General features: G+C 36.5%; 1 protein-coding gene and 1 non-coding gene across 2 annotated transcripts in view; one reads left to right on the top strand and one right to left on the bottom strand.

Moving 5' to 3' along the window:
• The window catches only part of FAM83B (family with sequence similarity 83 member B), a 68,014-nt gene that overhangs the window by 10,146 nt on the left and 42,676 nt on the right, over window positions 1–15,192 (bottom strand). Inside the window, exons 2-3 of the mRNA XM_042937324.1 lie at window positions 1,075–1,239; window positions 175–299 (exon numbers count right to left, since the gene is read on the bottom strand). Coding sequence (XP_042793258.1) covers window positions 175–299; window positions 1,075–1,239 — 290 coding nt within the window. The remainder of the gene's footprint in view (window positions 1–174; window positions 300–1,074; window positions 1,240–15,192) is intronic.
• On the top strand, window positions 3,902–4,015 carry LOC122220868. Its single transcript, XR_006203034.1, has one exon. It is a non-coding gene; the product is annotated as a small nucleolar RNA SNORA51 (small nucleolar RNA).

The raw sequence follows: 15,192 nt of genomic DNA, 5'->3' as shown, positions 1-15,192 counted from the left end.
CAATGTCTTAATGTTCTTTAGAGGTACAGCCAGAACTGAAACCCAAGTCTCCAAGCTTCCATGCAAAGGTTCTTTTTTATTTCTAAGAAATATCTAAACAGATTACATTAATATTTGAAACTAATAAATTCTATAAATGTTTAATGATACTGGAGGTAAACACAATGATCTTACCTGTAAGAACCATACATAACTTTCTGGCAGTCAATTAACAAAAACTTCTGTTCTAATTTTCCATGAAATTTTGCTCCTGTTTTTGAAAGATAATCTTGGCCTTTTACTGTCCGCACTCGAATATTCTAGAATTACATGTAAATATAAAGTTATAACTAGAAAGGAGATATTTTGAATGTGAAATATATGTCAATATAAAATCTTAGTACCAAAAAAGTATACTTGAAATAATCTTTTTTGTAAAAAACACATAACAAAAAATAGTAAAAGCAAATTTTTAAACATCACCCCCCCAAAAAACACCTAAGAAAAAGTCACTAAAAAATATAGATGTATCTTAGCATAACATAAACAGGAGGCATTATGTTACATTTATACAGAACGGTTTTATAAACCACCTAGGATCCTATTGTAAGACAGCCTTTCAGGTTATAGTGGCATGATTCCACAATAACTACAATGAAAATCCACACTTTTTTTAAAGAAGCCACATGTAACTGAAAACACTGTGCCTAATGATTGTGATAAGTAACATCTGAATGAAAGAATCACTTGAGTCAGTGGTTTCAAGGTTATATGCATGGAGAAACTGAAGCACTCATTATGACTGAGCAAAGTTAACTCAGAAACTTAAGTGCTCCATCATCAAGAAAAGCATCTTATAGACCATCATGAGAATGTGTGGTTTCAGTCACATTTCAAAAAGTACAAGCATACCCTTCTGCGATTAATCATTATGCCACCTTAAATATATTTCTGTGTGTGTTACATATATGTAGACATAGATACATATTATATACAGATATATTTGGAATAATATAGCTTAACCTGCCTTAAATTCAACTGAGATAAAAATGGTACACAAAATAATTGAAGAAAAAACAAACATGGAATTCTTACCCTGAGTCGTTGAACTTGACAGCCCTGTTTTTCAGTCATATTTAGGAAATGATTAAAGTTGGACTCATCAAGCAGAATATATACAGATATCCCTCGAGTTGATGCCTCCACTATTTCTTTGAAAATGTCCACATCTGTGAATATATCCATCACTAAAGCAATGACCTATTAAAGATAAAAAGGCAAAACAATTTTAGATACCCAATAGGGAAAGGTTTATAAATTGCTTTCTTCCAGCAATAAAACAGAAAATAATGAAACACATATTACTTATAAATGTATACACAAATGTGTATGCAGCTTCCTAAAATAGAAGATACAAAAATATATTGAAAATAAACAAGTGACTACATACAGATTTGTAGCACAAAATAATTTCATACTGGCTTTAAATAAAAGGAAATCTGCAGTTTAGTAAGATGCTGAGCAAAGGGTGAATCCAAATTACAGATTGCAAGGGTGCAAGTAGGGTAGCGGGATGGGACAGGTAGATGGAAGGTGGAAACAAGTGTTACAAGTTTTTGTGGGAAGCATTTCTAGGGAAAAGCAAGCTCTCTGAAACTAGCTGTCAATAATAAATGTCTTGGCAGTACTGGGACAGAGAAAGAAAATCTTACAGGGGGTCCTGGGTGGTTCAGTCAGTTAGTTGAGCATCCTACACTTGATTTTGGCTCAGGTCATGATCTCATGGTTCATGTGATTAAATCCTGCACTGGGCTTTGCACTGACAGCACGGAGCTTACTTAGGATTCTCTTTCTCCCTCTCTCTCTGCCCTTTGTCTGCTTGCTCTCTCTCTCAAAATAAATAAATAAACATAAAAAAAAAATCTTACAGAAATGGAAACTAGGTAGGAAGGGGCCAAAGCTGAGAAAAGGTATAGGATTTGAAGACTAGAAAATTAAATACACTTGCCTAAAATAAGCTTAACAGACAGAATAAGTGAAAAAAAAAAAAAAAAAAAAAAGGTCACAAAGGCAGTATGATTAAGAAGATGAACAAAGAGAGAAATTTCTTTAAAAACAGGCCCCTAAAATGGAGACAGTCCAAGTTAACTATTGGCAAGAGAAACATTATTGACTCTGAGAAGCAGTGGGAGTGAAATAATGCCGAAAAAAAGGGGAATCATTCGACTGACCACCTTCTACGCACTACAGAAGAACACAAAATCCCTGCCCTTGGTGAAGATTACATTTTAGGTGGGGGAAGAAATCAGGAGCAATAAATATAATAGATAAATTCGGTAATATGCTATCATATGGTAAGTTTATTGGGGAAAAAAACAGAATAAGGGAGATCATGAACCCCTGGAAATTGAGAAGGTTGGGTTTGTGCCTTTCTGGGTAAGTCTCTTTGAGAAAGTGTCTTTTGAGCAGAGACATAAAAAGGAATTGAGTTAGTCATCAACGTGGATATCTTGAGAAACAGTGTTCCAGACAGAGGGTACCAGCAGTGCAAAGGCCCAACATCAGGAGCTTGCCTGGCATATTCAAGAAACAGCAAGTAGACAGCAGAAATGGAGTGAAAAATGGAGAGTAATCACAATGCCTTGAAGGTATTATAAAGCCTTCAGCATTCTGTCCTGAATAAGACTGTAAGCTATTAGAAGCTTTTAAGTGGAGGTAGTAATATATCTGATTTATGTTTGAAAGGATTCTTCTGGCTACTGTGTTGATCCTAAGGGTAGGAACTAGGGTGGAAACAGGCAGACCAGTTAGAACTAAAGGAGCAATTTAAGTGAGGGGTGATGTTAGCTAGGAGAAGGATGGTCCTTGTCCTAGTCACCGTCAGTGACATCACCATCAAATGGCCTAATGCTGGCCTTTGAGCAACAGGATTTCTGAATGGATTGAGCATAGAATGGGAGAGGAAAGGGGGGAAAAGGGGAGACTCTAAAATGTTTAGCCTCATCCACCTAAAGGACCAAGTTGTCATCAACTGAGAGAAGGAAGAATCCAGCTATACTAAATTTTAGCTAAGTATGAGGAGCCAAGTGGAATGCTAATTGGAGAAGTCTAGGCCAGACATGTCAATGGGATGTCAGTTGTGTAGAGATGACAGTTAAATCCAAGTCACCAAGGGAGACTGGATAAATAGAAAGGGAGACCAAGGACTGAGTCCTAAGACAAGGGAAGGAAACAGCAACGGTCACTTCAGTTTTTGTGGAATGGTAAGAGCAAAAGCCTCACTGTAAGGGATTTAAGAGGGAATGGGAAGACAGATACTGAAAATAGCAGGTATGGGCAACTCTTTTTGAGTAATTTGGCTGTAATAAGAAGCATAGAAATGAAGAGGTAGCCATGGGTAAAGCTGGGTCAAGAGGAGTTGTAATTTTTTGTTTTGTTTTAGGGTGAGAGAAATAATAGCATGTCTGTATGCTAATGAAATGCTCCAGTGAAGACTGAAAATTCATGATGCAAGAGATGGTGGGAGGTGGGTGGGGACGGAAAGAATTGCTGGAACAATGTCTTTGAGTAGGTAATAAAAGAATCTAATGTAAACATAAAGTAATCAGAGCACAGAGAATAAAGACCAGTAAAAGATCATCCATAACATCAAGACAGAAAACCAACTATGAGGGTGCAGATGCTGGTGGAAAAGCAGGTGTGGTAATGGTGCTATGAAAGATCTCTTGTGAATGCTTCAATTTTTCCCGTGAACTGGGAAGCAAGATCTGCAACTAAGAACACCCTAGATTATGGAAGACATGTTAAAAGATCAAGAAAGGGGTATTAAATAGGATGGTAGGAAAGAGCGTAGACCATAGAAATACAGTTTAATTACAGGGCAGTAATAAGGACTCACCATAAATTTAAAACGAGAACAGTCAACCTCATGGTGCTTACCCCAGGCTGTATTCTTATACTGACTGCACAGAAAGGAGTAAATCCAACCATCAGACAGGCCCTTTGCCTGGTCTGTACTACGAATGGGAGGGCATGGAAGAATAAGTAAATAAAATGAGAATAGTCAATGTAGCTGTCAGTTACTCTCCAACTTTAGTCAGCTGCAGGGATACAAACATGGAGCAGGCTAAAAGTTTGATGTAACCTTGGATGTAGTTGTGGCCATGAGAGTATAAGGAGATTAGATTATAATGGGACTCTCCCTCTCCCTCTCTCTCTGTCCCTGCTTGTTCTCTCTCAAAATAAAAATAAAAAAATAAATAAACTAGACAAAGAGAGGAAAAAGGATGTCATGGATGTGACAGGCAGTAAAATGGCGGTGGGATCAATGAATATGAAGTCTGGCTGGGGTTAAAAACTATTGGGGCGCCTGGGTGGCTCAGTCGGTTGGATGTCCGACTTCAGCTCAGGTCATGATCTTGCAGTTGGTGGGTTCGAGACCTGCGTCAGGCTCTGTGCTGACAGCTCAGAGCCTGAAGCCTCCTTCAAATTCTGTGTCTCGTCCTCTCTCTGCCCCTCCCATGCTCATGCTGTGTCTTACTCCGTCTCTGAATAATAAATAAACGTAAAATTTTTTTTTAAATTAAAAAAAGACCAGTTAACTATTAAAAAATTATTGTTAATTTTTTTATGTTGATAGTAATATAATAAAAAATATAAACATGTATTATCTAAAATATAGTTATTAATATAAACATGAAATGTTACCTTTATTTACTTCACATTACAGTAGATGAGACAAAATTGGCAATGAATTGATAATTGTTGAAAGTGGCTGCTAGTACATGAGGGTTCTATATACAACTTTCTATTTTTGGAAGCTTCCACAGCATACAGTTTAGAAAAAGAAATAAATAAAGGAATATTAGATACTAGTAGGTACCAGAGGGAATAAGGCAGAAATATATATAGAAGTGATAGTCAGATGGGGATACCTGAATTAGGTTATAAAGGCGCTTCAATTAAGGCTATGCTATTATCAAGGATATGGCTGGAAGTCAATGGCTGACGTATAGGTAGGACAAGATCATGGGAGGCAAGGAACTGGTCTTTAGAAGGATCTCTTAATATACAGTTGACACAGGAACAGTATTGAAAAGAGTGATGGAGACCAAGGAACAAAACATGTCAAGAAATGAGAAGGAATGGAAGACACACATGGCAACAAGAGTCGGAATAATGTCATGGACCATTGTGAATATGTTAGAAGATGAAGAAAGCCACGGATAATATGTAAACTTTTTATTTACTCTAATACAGTGTTATAACGAAATACTGGACCACACCCAAATAACACAAGTTGGTGATATTCTTCAAACTACCTGTGAAACATACTTCAATCAGATATTTTTCTAGGAAGAACAATTTCAATCATTTAAGTAGCCTCACATGACCCCCTTTCTTATTTATGAATGGTAGGAGGTGCCAGAAGAAGGAAACAGATAGTGATAACAACCTCATTCATGTCTTGTGCATATTCTTTATAAAATTAAATATGTGAAAAACCTTTAAATCACATCAAATTAATTAATGCATTTATTATGCAATAACAAGTGGTATGATGATGTAGAACATTGACATAAGGAAAATAAAATGTCCATATTATAAACTTATTTTACATAATAAATTCTAAAAACGTATGTATAGAACAGTCTTTTTTTAGAGAGGAATTTTTCTTAAATAAGGAAATACTATTATGCAACATGGTATTGTTTATGAAATTAATCAGCACATCTAAAGAATTTATCTTTTATTTGATAGAGTCTCATGTAACAAATTAATTAAGACTTTGGAAATGAACAAAACACATCACCACGATAAATAAAGGTTTCTGTTTGCAAAAAGTAATTGAAGTCAGTCAGCCAATGGATGATTCTAGCATACTAAATGTAGAACAAATTATAGTCTCTCTTGTGTGACAGATATTACACTGGATCAGGATCCAAGAAACTAGATTACACATCTTTGACAAGCTTATCTGATGTCAACTGAGTCAGGTAGCTTATCAGGACTTCTGGTTTCCTGCACCCTCACTAGATGGAAAATTATAAAAAGTCTACAGAAAATTTCAGCTGTGCCAAGAAAGGCAAAATAAAATGTAGCTCATTTTTTTTTTTTTTTATGGTGGGTATATTCCTGGAAAGGGATAATAATTACAAAGGAAGTATGCCAAACCTGATCTGAAAGTATTAAATTCCCAGTTAGTTACCTAAATCACATCATGTTGTAGAAATGACTATATACAATGAAAGAAATATTATATACCCGATTAGTATAAGGCTTTTCAAAAGGTACATCAATTGACTTTTTAAGTCAATAAAGAAACCAGTCAGTCACATTAATGGTATTTATTAAACCACTGTGATATTATATACTATTTAAATTCTCCTTTTGCTTCTTCACTATTTCCTGTTTTATTCTTACTGAAAAAGTAAACAAATAAATGCATTCATCAGCCACATGAGACTTAGAACATTTTTAGAAAGAAATCCTGGGTCATTGTTAAGATTTGAGTGAAGGGGGCACCCGGGTGGCTCAGCTGGTTAAGCGTCTGACTTCATTCAGCTCAGGTCATGATCTCGCATTGCAGTTCATGGGTTAGAACCATGCATTCGGGTCTGTACTGACAGTTTGGAGCCTGGAGCCTGCTTCAGATTCTGTGTCTCCCTCTTTCTCTGCCCCTCCCCCACATGCACTCTGTCTCTGTCTCTCAAAAATGAGTAAAAGTTAAAAAAAAAAATGAGTGAAACTTCACATCTTTTAGTAGCTTGAGAACCTGACTCAAGAATGTTGGTTTGCACTTCACCTTTCTCACAGTAGCAAATTCTCTCAAAGTGACCCAGACACTGGAGGTCACACTGAATGAACTTAACATAAACACTGACACTAAATTTCTCATAAGTTCATAATCACGACACAATTTAAGGCCACTCAGGAGATTATATAATCAATTAAGTAATACACTGTAAGAGTAATTCAGAGGAAGAAAAACAAATGCTCCATATGTACATGGTTGTTAGGGGTGGGTACAGGGCAGAAGGAAACAGACTAACAGAGCTTCATGGATAAGCCTTACATATGAGTAAAGGGGTGCCTAGGTGGCTTAGTCGGTTGAGCATCTGACCCGATTTCAGCTCAGGTAGTAATCCCACAGTTCCACCGTGAGATCAAGGCCTGCCTTGGGGTCTTTGCTGAGTGTGGAGCCTGCTTAAGATTCTCTCTCCCAGTCCCTCAACCCCTCCCCAAGTCTCAATCAATCAATTAAAAAAAGGTAAAGATTATTTTTAGCCATCCAACCTGGAAAACCAGCATTGCAAAGACAAAGAGGCAAAGATTAGAATGAAAATGATAGTAATATTTTTTTAAATGTTTATTGAATTAGCCTAAAGTTAAACACAAAGGTCATTATTTATGGATATGGAATAAATTTAGTTAGGATTTATATAGGTTATGAAAGGTCTTGTAAATCTGACACTGTTTAGATTTGATATGGAGTGCAATTTAAATCCTGAAAAATTAAATATCTGGCCAAAATACCGTCTTGAGAAAATGAGTCTGATAGCAATATTCATATTGAAAATATCTAAATTCTACTGAGTGATATTGACTGGAGATTATGAAGTCATTATTCTTAGTGTAATGCTCATATCTATAAATGCACTAAAATGCCAAAAAATAAAGGTAAGGCAGAACTTAGCGATAGGATGAAAAGAACTGAAAATTCTAGACAGATTTGATAGAGAATGTTTATCACAATGTTAATGTTCAATACTTGCACTTCCCTAGAAACGTGTTTCACAATCTTTAAATGTTAATTTTGAGCCCCATCTTATTTTTTTCATTGTAAACCATTAGGAAAGAAAGCTATTAGCAATATGTTCTAATATGACCTAGATACTTCATGAAATGTAAGTATACCTTGAGTTAATGTTCTGTAGTCACAGAACTGTTATTATCATCCTCAAAATTGAAAAACTGAATATCATGCCTTTCATGCTTCAAAATACTAAGCACCATTTGAAAGGGTTCGGACTTCCTTGGTAATTGCCTGCATAGATACAGGAGAATTTATTTTTTTCTAACAGAAGAAAAGCTAATAAGGAGTTCAAATTAAAAAAAAAATAAATTAATGGAGTTCTATAATAGCTATATTTTTAATAAAATTCAACACAATTAGAAAACTTTGAATTGAGTAATAGAAATCAAGAGTAATGATCACTTAGGGAATATATATTTTTTGAGTCTGTAATATCAAAAGCAATGAGCTAAGTGGATTTCAGAGGAAAGAGAGGCTGATATTAAGAATAAGTGCTTTTGGCCCTTATCCTCTGCAGCCTAAGTAAAAATGTTCATTTTGTGTAAAATTTCATATATGGTGCACAGTATACTATTGTTTAGTAAGTTACAGCTTTACATTATGAATGCCTACATTATGAATGCAGGTATTTAAGTATCTATACTAATAACTGTTATTAATATATCATTTGCTTGGTCTATCTTAAATTACCTTAGAGAAGTCACTGAAATGATTCTGAATCTCACTGATGTCTATCATACATTAAATACACCAGAGAAGATCTTGCATTTTACTAAGTTCTAAAATTCTATATTTTAACAACTGTTGATTTACTCCCAATTACTCAACATCTGGGGAATGTTTGGGTCATATTGTGGCTGCAACATAAATTTATAGAACTAGTATACATGTGTGACAACTCCAAACAGACATTGCAAAAATTATTTCCTACATTTTTTACGTTGTATTATACGATTGAAAATACTTCTACACCGTTAAAGAATGTGCCTGTGTTCTCCCAAAATTCGTTTGTTGAAATCCTAATTTCCTGTGTGATGGCATTTGGAGATAGAGACATTGGGAGGTAATTGGGTCACGAGGGCAGAGCCCTTGTGAATGGGTAGGGTGACTTTATCACAAAGACCCCAGAGAGCTCCTTGTACCTACAACCATGTCAGGACAGTGGGAAGACAGTTGCTATAAACCAAGAAGGGAGACCCCAGCAGACACTGAATTGGCCAGCATTTCAATCTTGGACTCCAGAACTGTGAGAAATACACATCTGCTACTTAACCTACCCGGTCTGGGGTATTTTTATGTAGTCAGGATGCACTGAGACAGCTACAGAAATGAATAATTTTAGCAAAGCCTTCTATCAGCTCTGTGCAAGTAGGCATCTTTGTTTTTGTTTTTTTTTTAAACGTTTATTTATTTTTGAGACAGAGAGAGACAGAGCATGAGTGGGGGAGGGGCAGAGAGAGGGGAGACAGAATCCAAAGCAGGCTCCAGGCTCTGAGCTGTCAGCACAATGCCCGATGTGGGGCTCGAACACACAAACCGTGAGATCATGACCTGAGCCAAAGTTGGATGTTTAACTGACTGAGCCACCCAGGCGCCCCATAGGCATCTTTGCTTTTTAAAATAGCTTTTACCCTAATACCTCAAGAAATCAGAAAGAAAAAAAAGAATTAGAAGCAGGCCTAACCAGCCTGAAAGCAAGTACAAAGAAGAGCCATACTCCTTTCTCTGATTTCAGTTAAGTCCTCTTACATGTTCTCATTTTCCTAGTACTTTCCCTAAAATGATTCTTCCTGAAATCTGGCCTGGCAAGGGTCTCCTCGCATGAGCTCCCACAGCTGAGGTGTTGGAGAGTTGGTGATGGTGGGGAAAAAAGAGCCCAGGGCTTCCAAGCCTATATGACCACAATAACAGTCCGCTTGACAAAGCCTAAGCAGAAGCTCCCCCCAGTAATGACACTGGGAGCTGAGACAAGGGGGAGACAGCCCCAAAGCTGGTTCCATTCAACCAGCAAGTTATAATCCCCCCGACTTGGTGCAAAACCCAACTCCATCTGTCAAAAGGATTTTTTTTTTAATGTTTATTTATTTATTTTTTTTAATGTTTACTCTTGACAGAGAGAAAGAAAGAGAGAATGAGTCAGGTATGGGCAGAGAGAGAGAGAGAGACAGACAGACAGAGGGAGACAGAGAGAGAGGAAGACAGAATCCCAAGCAGGTTCCACCCTGTCAGCGCAGAGCCCAATGCAGGGCTCGAACCCACGAAGCCATGAGATCATGACCGGAGCCGAAACCAAGAGTCAAACGCCGAACCGACTGAGCCACCCAGGTGCCCCAGGAGTGGAAAATTCTTAAAAAGTTAACTTATAGTCTTATAAAAACTGTAATTTTAATTAAAACCTCTATTTAGACTAAAATATATTTAATTATTCTAAGTATTCTATAATTATTGGGTTAGCTAGGTCTTTCTGTAACTAACTCCAAAAACTTGAGTGTATTTACTTTGTTAACTAGCTCCCAAGGTAGGTATAACTGAAACAGATCAGGTGTTTAATTAATTTTTGTGGGGATGAAGTAGCTACATGGTATCTGCTCTCAAGAAGGGCACCATTTTATAAGAGATTCATTTGTAGAACTATCAATGTGTTATCTGCCGTAATAAAATTATGAGCAAACTACTATAAGGGAAAAATTCCTTCTAACTAAGAATTGTATGTCATCAGTACCTGGAGCCTAGATGAGGGAGGTGCCTCCTTAGATCTTGTTAAATAAGGGAATGAGACTACCTTCTAAGAATTAAATGTCATTAAAGAGTGGATCAAAGCACCACTCCAGCATCTGTTAGCAGAGAGACTGAGGTCTGAACACTATGACTACAGCAAAATGAATCTAGATAAATGACAGTAACATAAACAAGAGTAGATGCTTCAACAGAAGAAAATGGCAGTTGGTTGGTAAATTGTGGAATCAGAGTCGCAGAGATAAATACTGCCCACGTTCATTTAAGTATTGTCCAGAAGGACAGGGGAATGACCGAAGGCATGAACTTGACCTTTCTGTACTATTGGCCAAGTAGAGTTAGTTTAATAATGGCATCTGAGCCAGATGCATTTTAAATATCATGTGACAAGTTCCTCTTATTCCAATTTTGTGACCTTCAAGTATATGAGGGCTTACTATGCATAATGCCCCAGGGGGAAAATGAGACAACTAGATAACTAAAATCTGTTAGGACAGTGAGCCCTTAGAACTGGTATTGTTAAAATGGCAATCTGATGTCAGACATCATTATTCAAAACTTAGGTTAAAATAAATTTATTTATTTCATTTTATTATAGGGAGAGAGTGCATGAGCAGGGGAGAGGGGCAGAAGGACAGAGAATCTTAAGCAGGCTCCATGCTCAGTGTGGAGCCTGGTGTGGGACTTGATTCCATGAACCCGAGATCATGACCTGAGCAGAACTCAAGAGTCAGATGCTCAACCAATTGAGCCACCCAGCCCCCCCCCCCCCGCAAAAGAATGTTACTTTAAAGAAATGGATGAGGCTCTTAAGTCTAAGGTCCAGAATTTAGGTCTTGTTAAGTTGACTAAAGTTAACTTTTTTCCTGAGACTCCTGAGAGGTCTTTTTTGTTCTGAAACAGAATCATCCATGTGCTTGAAATGGTGTGTATGTGAATTTCTGCAATATAAAGCGGTGTCTGTTATGAAGAAAGGAGTGAAGGGCACTGCAGTCAGAAAGAGAAAGAGGGAAGAAACAGTAAAAATCAAGGTGTGTTAGGAACTTTAAAGAACTGTGCCTCAAGAGGAGGAAGGGTTTCGGTAATGGGAGCTGAATCATAAGGGAGGCTCAGAGGCAAGGCAGCACTAGAGTGGGAACAGCTAGTGATCCAATTCTGCTGAGACACGGAAATCTGCTGAGGAGTTAGCCATAAGGCTAGCAAGACTAGAATGGCCAATTTGGGCCAGAATGCAGGGGAAGTCCTTGAAAGCCCATCCAATCACAGATTCCATAAGGCACAAAGGGTTAACAGTTAAAGCTTTATAGCCAAAGAATGATGTGATCAAAACAATACTTGAGAAGATTAATATGTTGGTATATATGGGACGAGTTAGAAACTGGAACACCCACCTGCAGGTAGAGGAGTTAGGGGGGTTTCAATCCTAATGCAGCATAAACGTATAGGATCCCAATGTGGATGGTGAAGCAGGAATAAAAATTAGGGGTGGAGGTAAATTTGCGAAGGATGTTTTCAAAAGACTCAGTGGCTGAGGGCTTCAGAAACACAACACAGGGCAGCTAGCCAGGGATCACTAGGGATAAGAGACCTAAATTAAATGCATAATTATTGCACCATTATAAGAAAACTTAAAATTCAAAAGTAGTGTTTCATTTTTGTATGTAAGGAAAGCCCATACAGTGTGACAATGTGCTAAAAAGTTGTATTCTTTGACTTTTCTACCTACCTATCGATCCATTCACCAATCTGTCCGTCTATCCTTCCATCCACCCACCCACTCATCCATGCTTTGTTCTTTTTTTATTTATTTATTTTTTTAACCATTGAAACTTCAGCATTAGGCAACTTGAAAAGCTGGGTGGACACCAAAAGAACAAAATAGGAAAGAGGTTACTTGGCTGATGGTGTAAGATCTCAGTGGTGTTAGAATGGCATGAGGTCAGCACAGGAGGAAAAGTCTGCCTTTGAATTAGGTTATATGAAAGTGCTAAGACCACAGGGAACAGAAAACGGGTGGTAACTGAAAGAAACAACAAATACTTCTCGGTTGCAGATAAAGTGTTCCTTTAGGTGTGGCCAGGAAGAGCTTAGACCATGGGCTTGCACAGGAATGAAAAAGAGCTGGTGTCAGGAATCCCATAAGAAGTTAAAGGGACATGAAAAGAGTCCGCAGTGTAAAGTGAGAGACCAACTGTGATAAAAAAAAAAAAAAAAAAAAAAAAATACACTTCTCATTGACATTTTACCAAGTTGAGAAATTTCCCAGCAATTTTCAACAACTATCAAAGACATTTATGTAATGAACAGGGAAATTTTAATATTGACTGGATATTTAAAAAAAACTTTTTAATGTCTATTTACTTTTTGAGAGAGAGAGAGGGAGAGAAAGTGGGGGAGGGGCAGAGACAGAGACAGAGAGGGAGACACAGAATCCGAAGCAGGTTCCAGGCTCTGCACAATCAGCATAGAGCCTGATGTGGGGCTCAAACCCACAGACCGTGAGATCATGACATGAGCTGAAGTCGGATGCTTAACCAACTGAGCCACCCAGGCGTCCCAATACGCAATGGAAATTTAATAAAATTAATGATTTTTTTAGGTTTGATAATGTAGTTTTTTAAAAAGCCCTTATGTTTTAGAGAATGAAACTAAACAATTATAGACATTGTATGTGAATTTATTTTTAACTTAATTCAGCAGCAGTGGCAAATATGGAAGAGGCAAAATTGACAGCAAGTTGGTAATTACTGAAACAGAGTGGTGGGCACAAGAAGTTACATTATATTGTTTTCTCTTTCATGTATGTTTGAAAACTGCCCTAACAAGATAAGCAATCATGAAACTATCTAGACTTTGACTGGATCCATCTTATCACCTCTTTCTCTCTCTCTCTTTTTTGTTTTCTATGTTTATCTTCTTAGCTCATGTCATCCATGCTAAATTTTCCATTTACTTTTGTACTCATTCTTCCTAAGTCACTTTTAGAGTTTTCCTTTTCTTCTACAAATGTCTGTCCCTACATATCTATTTGAATCTGGAATCAGCCACTTTCTAGTGGGGTAAACTCCAGAGAGAAAAGTTAATGTAAGCCTCAAATTTCTCATCTATCAAATCAAATAAATAACTCCTATCCTGTAGGGATTGTTGGGGAAATTAAGATGATGTATATCAAGTTGTTGGTCAGTGGCCCATGATAAAGGATGGTAAGCATCATACGCACATGGCAAAGGATCATTAAATAGTTCTATTATTAAGAAAAAATGTTGGTGATAACACAGCTTGAAGAATAGACATTTTTATTGTATTTGAGCAGAACTTCATAGTTCCTAATTTAACAAGAAGATGAGTAGAGTGTTTCACATTTCTCAATTCATTGTTCTCTTAATTAATAATATTGGCCTTAACCAAATTATTCCTGAATAATTAAAACAACTACCACAAAACTTTCTATTCCTGCTTTAAAAGGCTACATTCTTAATTTGGGCAATAATTATTTCCCTTTAATGTCAACTACAAACAACTAATTAACAGGACACAAAAAATCAAACCTACTTCATGGCAAAAATACCACAAATCCTATTTATTCTAGTAATTTCTATTTGAATAAGAACTTAAATATCAAGGAGTTCCACTAAAGGCATGAAATAATTGTGATGGCTTTTGTATTTAATACAATTCATCATTCCAGTGTCTCTACCCTACAGTCAAATTATATTTCATCCCCTGATAATTTAATTCGACTACTCCTCTTTTCTCTATTGGGTAATTTTCACAATACTGACTTCTGTGAGTTGTGTAATATTTTTCACTGAGCTTGAAAGTTACAAGATAGCATACCTATGGTATAGGTAACAGGGTTTCTAAAAGCTAGCAGATATGGACAATAATTTTCAGCAGACCATCAAGCTAATTTGAAAAACTTCAGCCACATTACTTGGACCATTTCTTGTGTAATCCCTCTCCCACAAACTTCACGTTTCTTAAGCATTTTGAACACCTAATGACAGTCATTCTATACAAACAAATGATACAGAGACACAAAACAGCAAATGTTTTTTAGTTGGGCTCTAGTAAGAAGACACAGATTTTGTATTTTATTAGCAGCTATTTTATTTTTAAGTTTTCAACATTATTAAAATCCCATTGTGAATATCTTCACTTTCTCTGCTAAGAAAATTATAAATTATAATCTGTTTGTTTTCCTAAAGTAGTTCATTAGAAGAGACTGGTCAGATATCTACATAAAATCCATTTCTGTTTTATTATTTTGCATCTGAAAGTTGAGGTTTTATCAAAATGAGATTGCCATCAGAAGCAGAAATAATCACACTTATTCCAACCATTTTCATTACATTAAGCCCAAATGTTTTTCATCTGTAAAATTAAGAAAGTTCCATGCCTTTATATATCACCTTTGATTGATATCCTATATAAATGTCATTTAAAAAATAAAATGTGTTCCATATAATACATCCTCAAGCAGTCAGTCAAGCTGTAAATAGAGGAAAAAGGAAAGTCAATGATTAAAGAGGAACAAAATGAGATAAGGACAAAAAACAGAGAAACTATACAAAATATCTCTTGGAATAATACATCAAATTTGTACTTCCATTCTAACAAAAATCAGACTGGAGTTTCAATTTGGGCAAATAATTTTTTTT

This window comes from Panthera leo, chromosome B2, assembly GCF_018350215.1.
Source record: "Panthera leo isolate Ple1 chromosome B2, P.leo_Ple1_pat1.1, whole genome shotgun sequence".
NCBI lineage: Eukaryota > Metazoa > Chordata > Mammalia > Carnivora > Felidae > Panthera > Panthera leo.
Note: the sequence above shows the minus strand (reverse complement) of the source record. Positions and strands in the feature narration are given on the sequence as shown.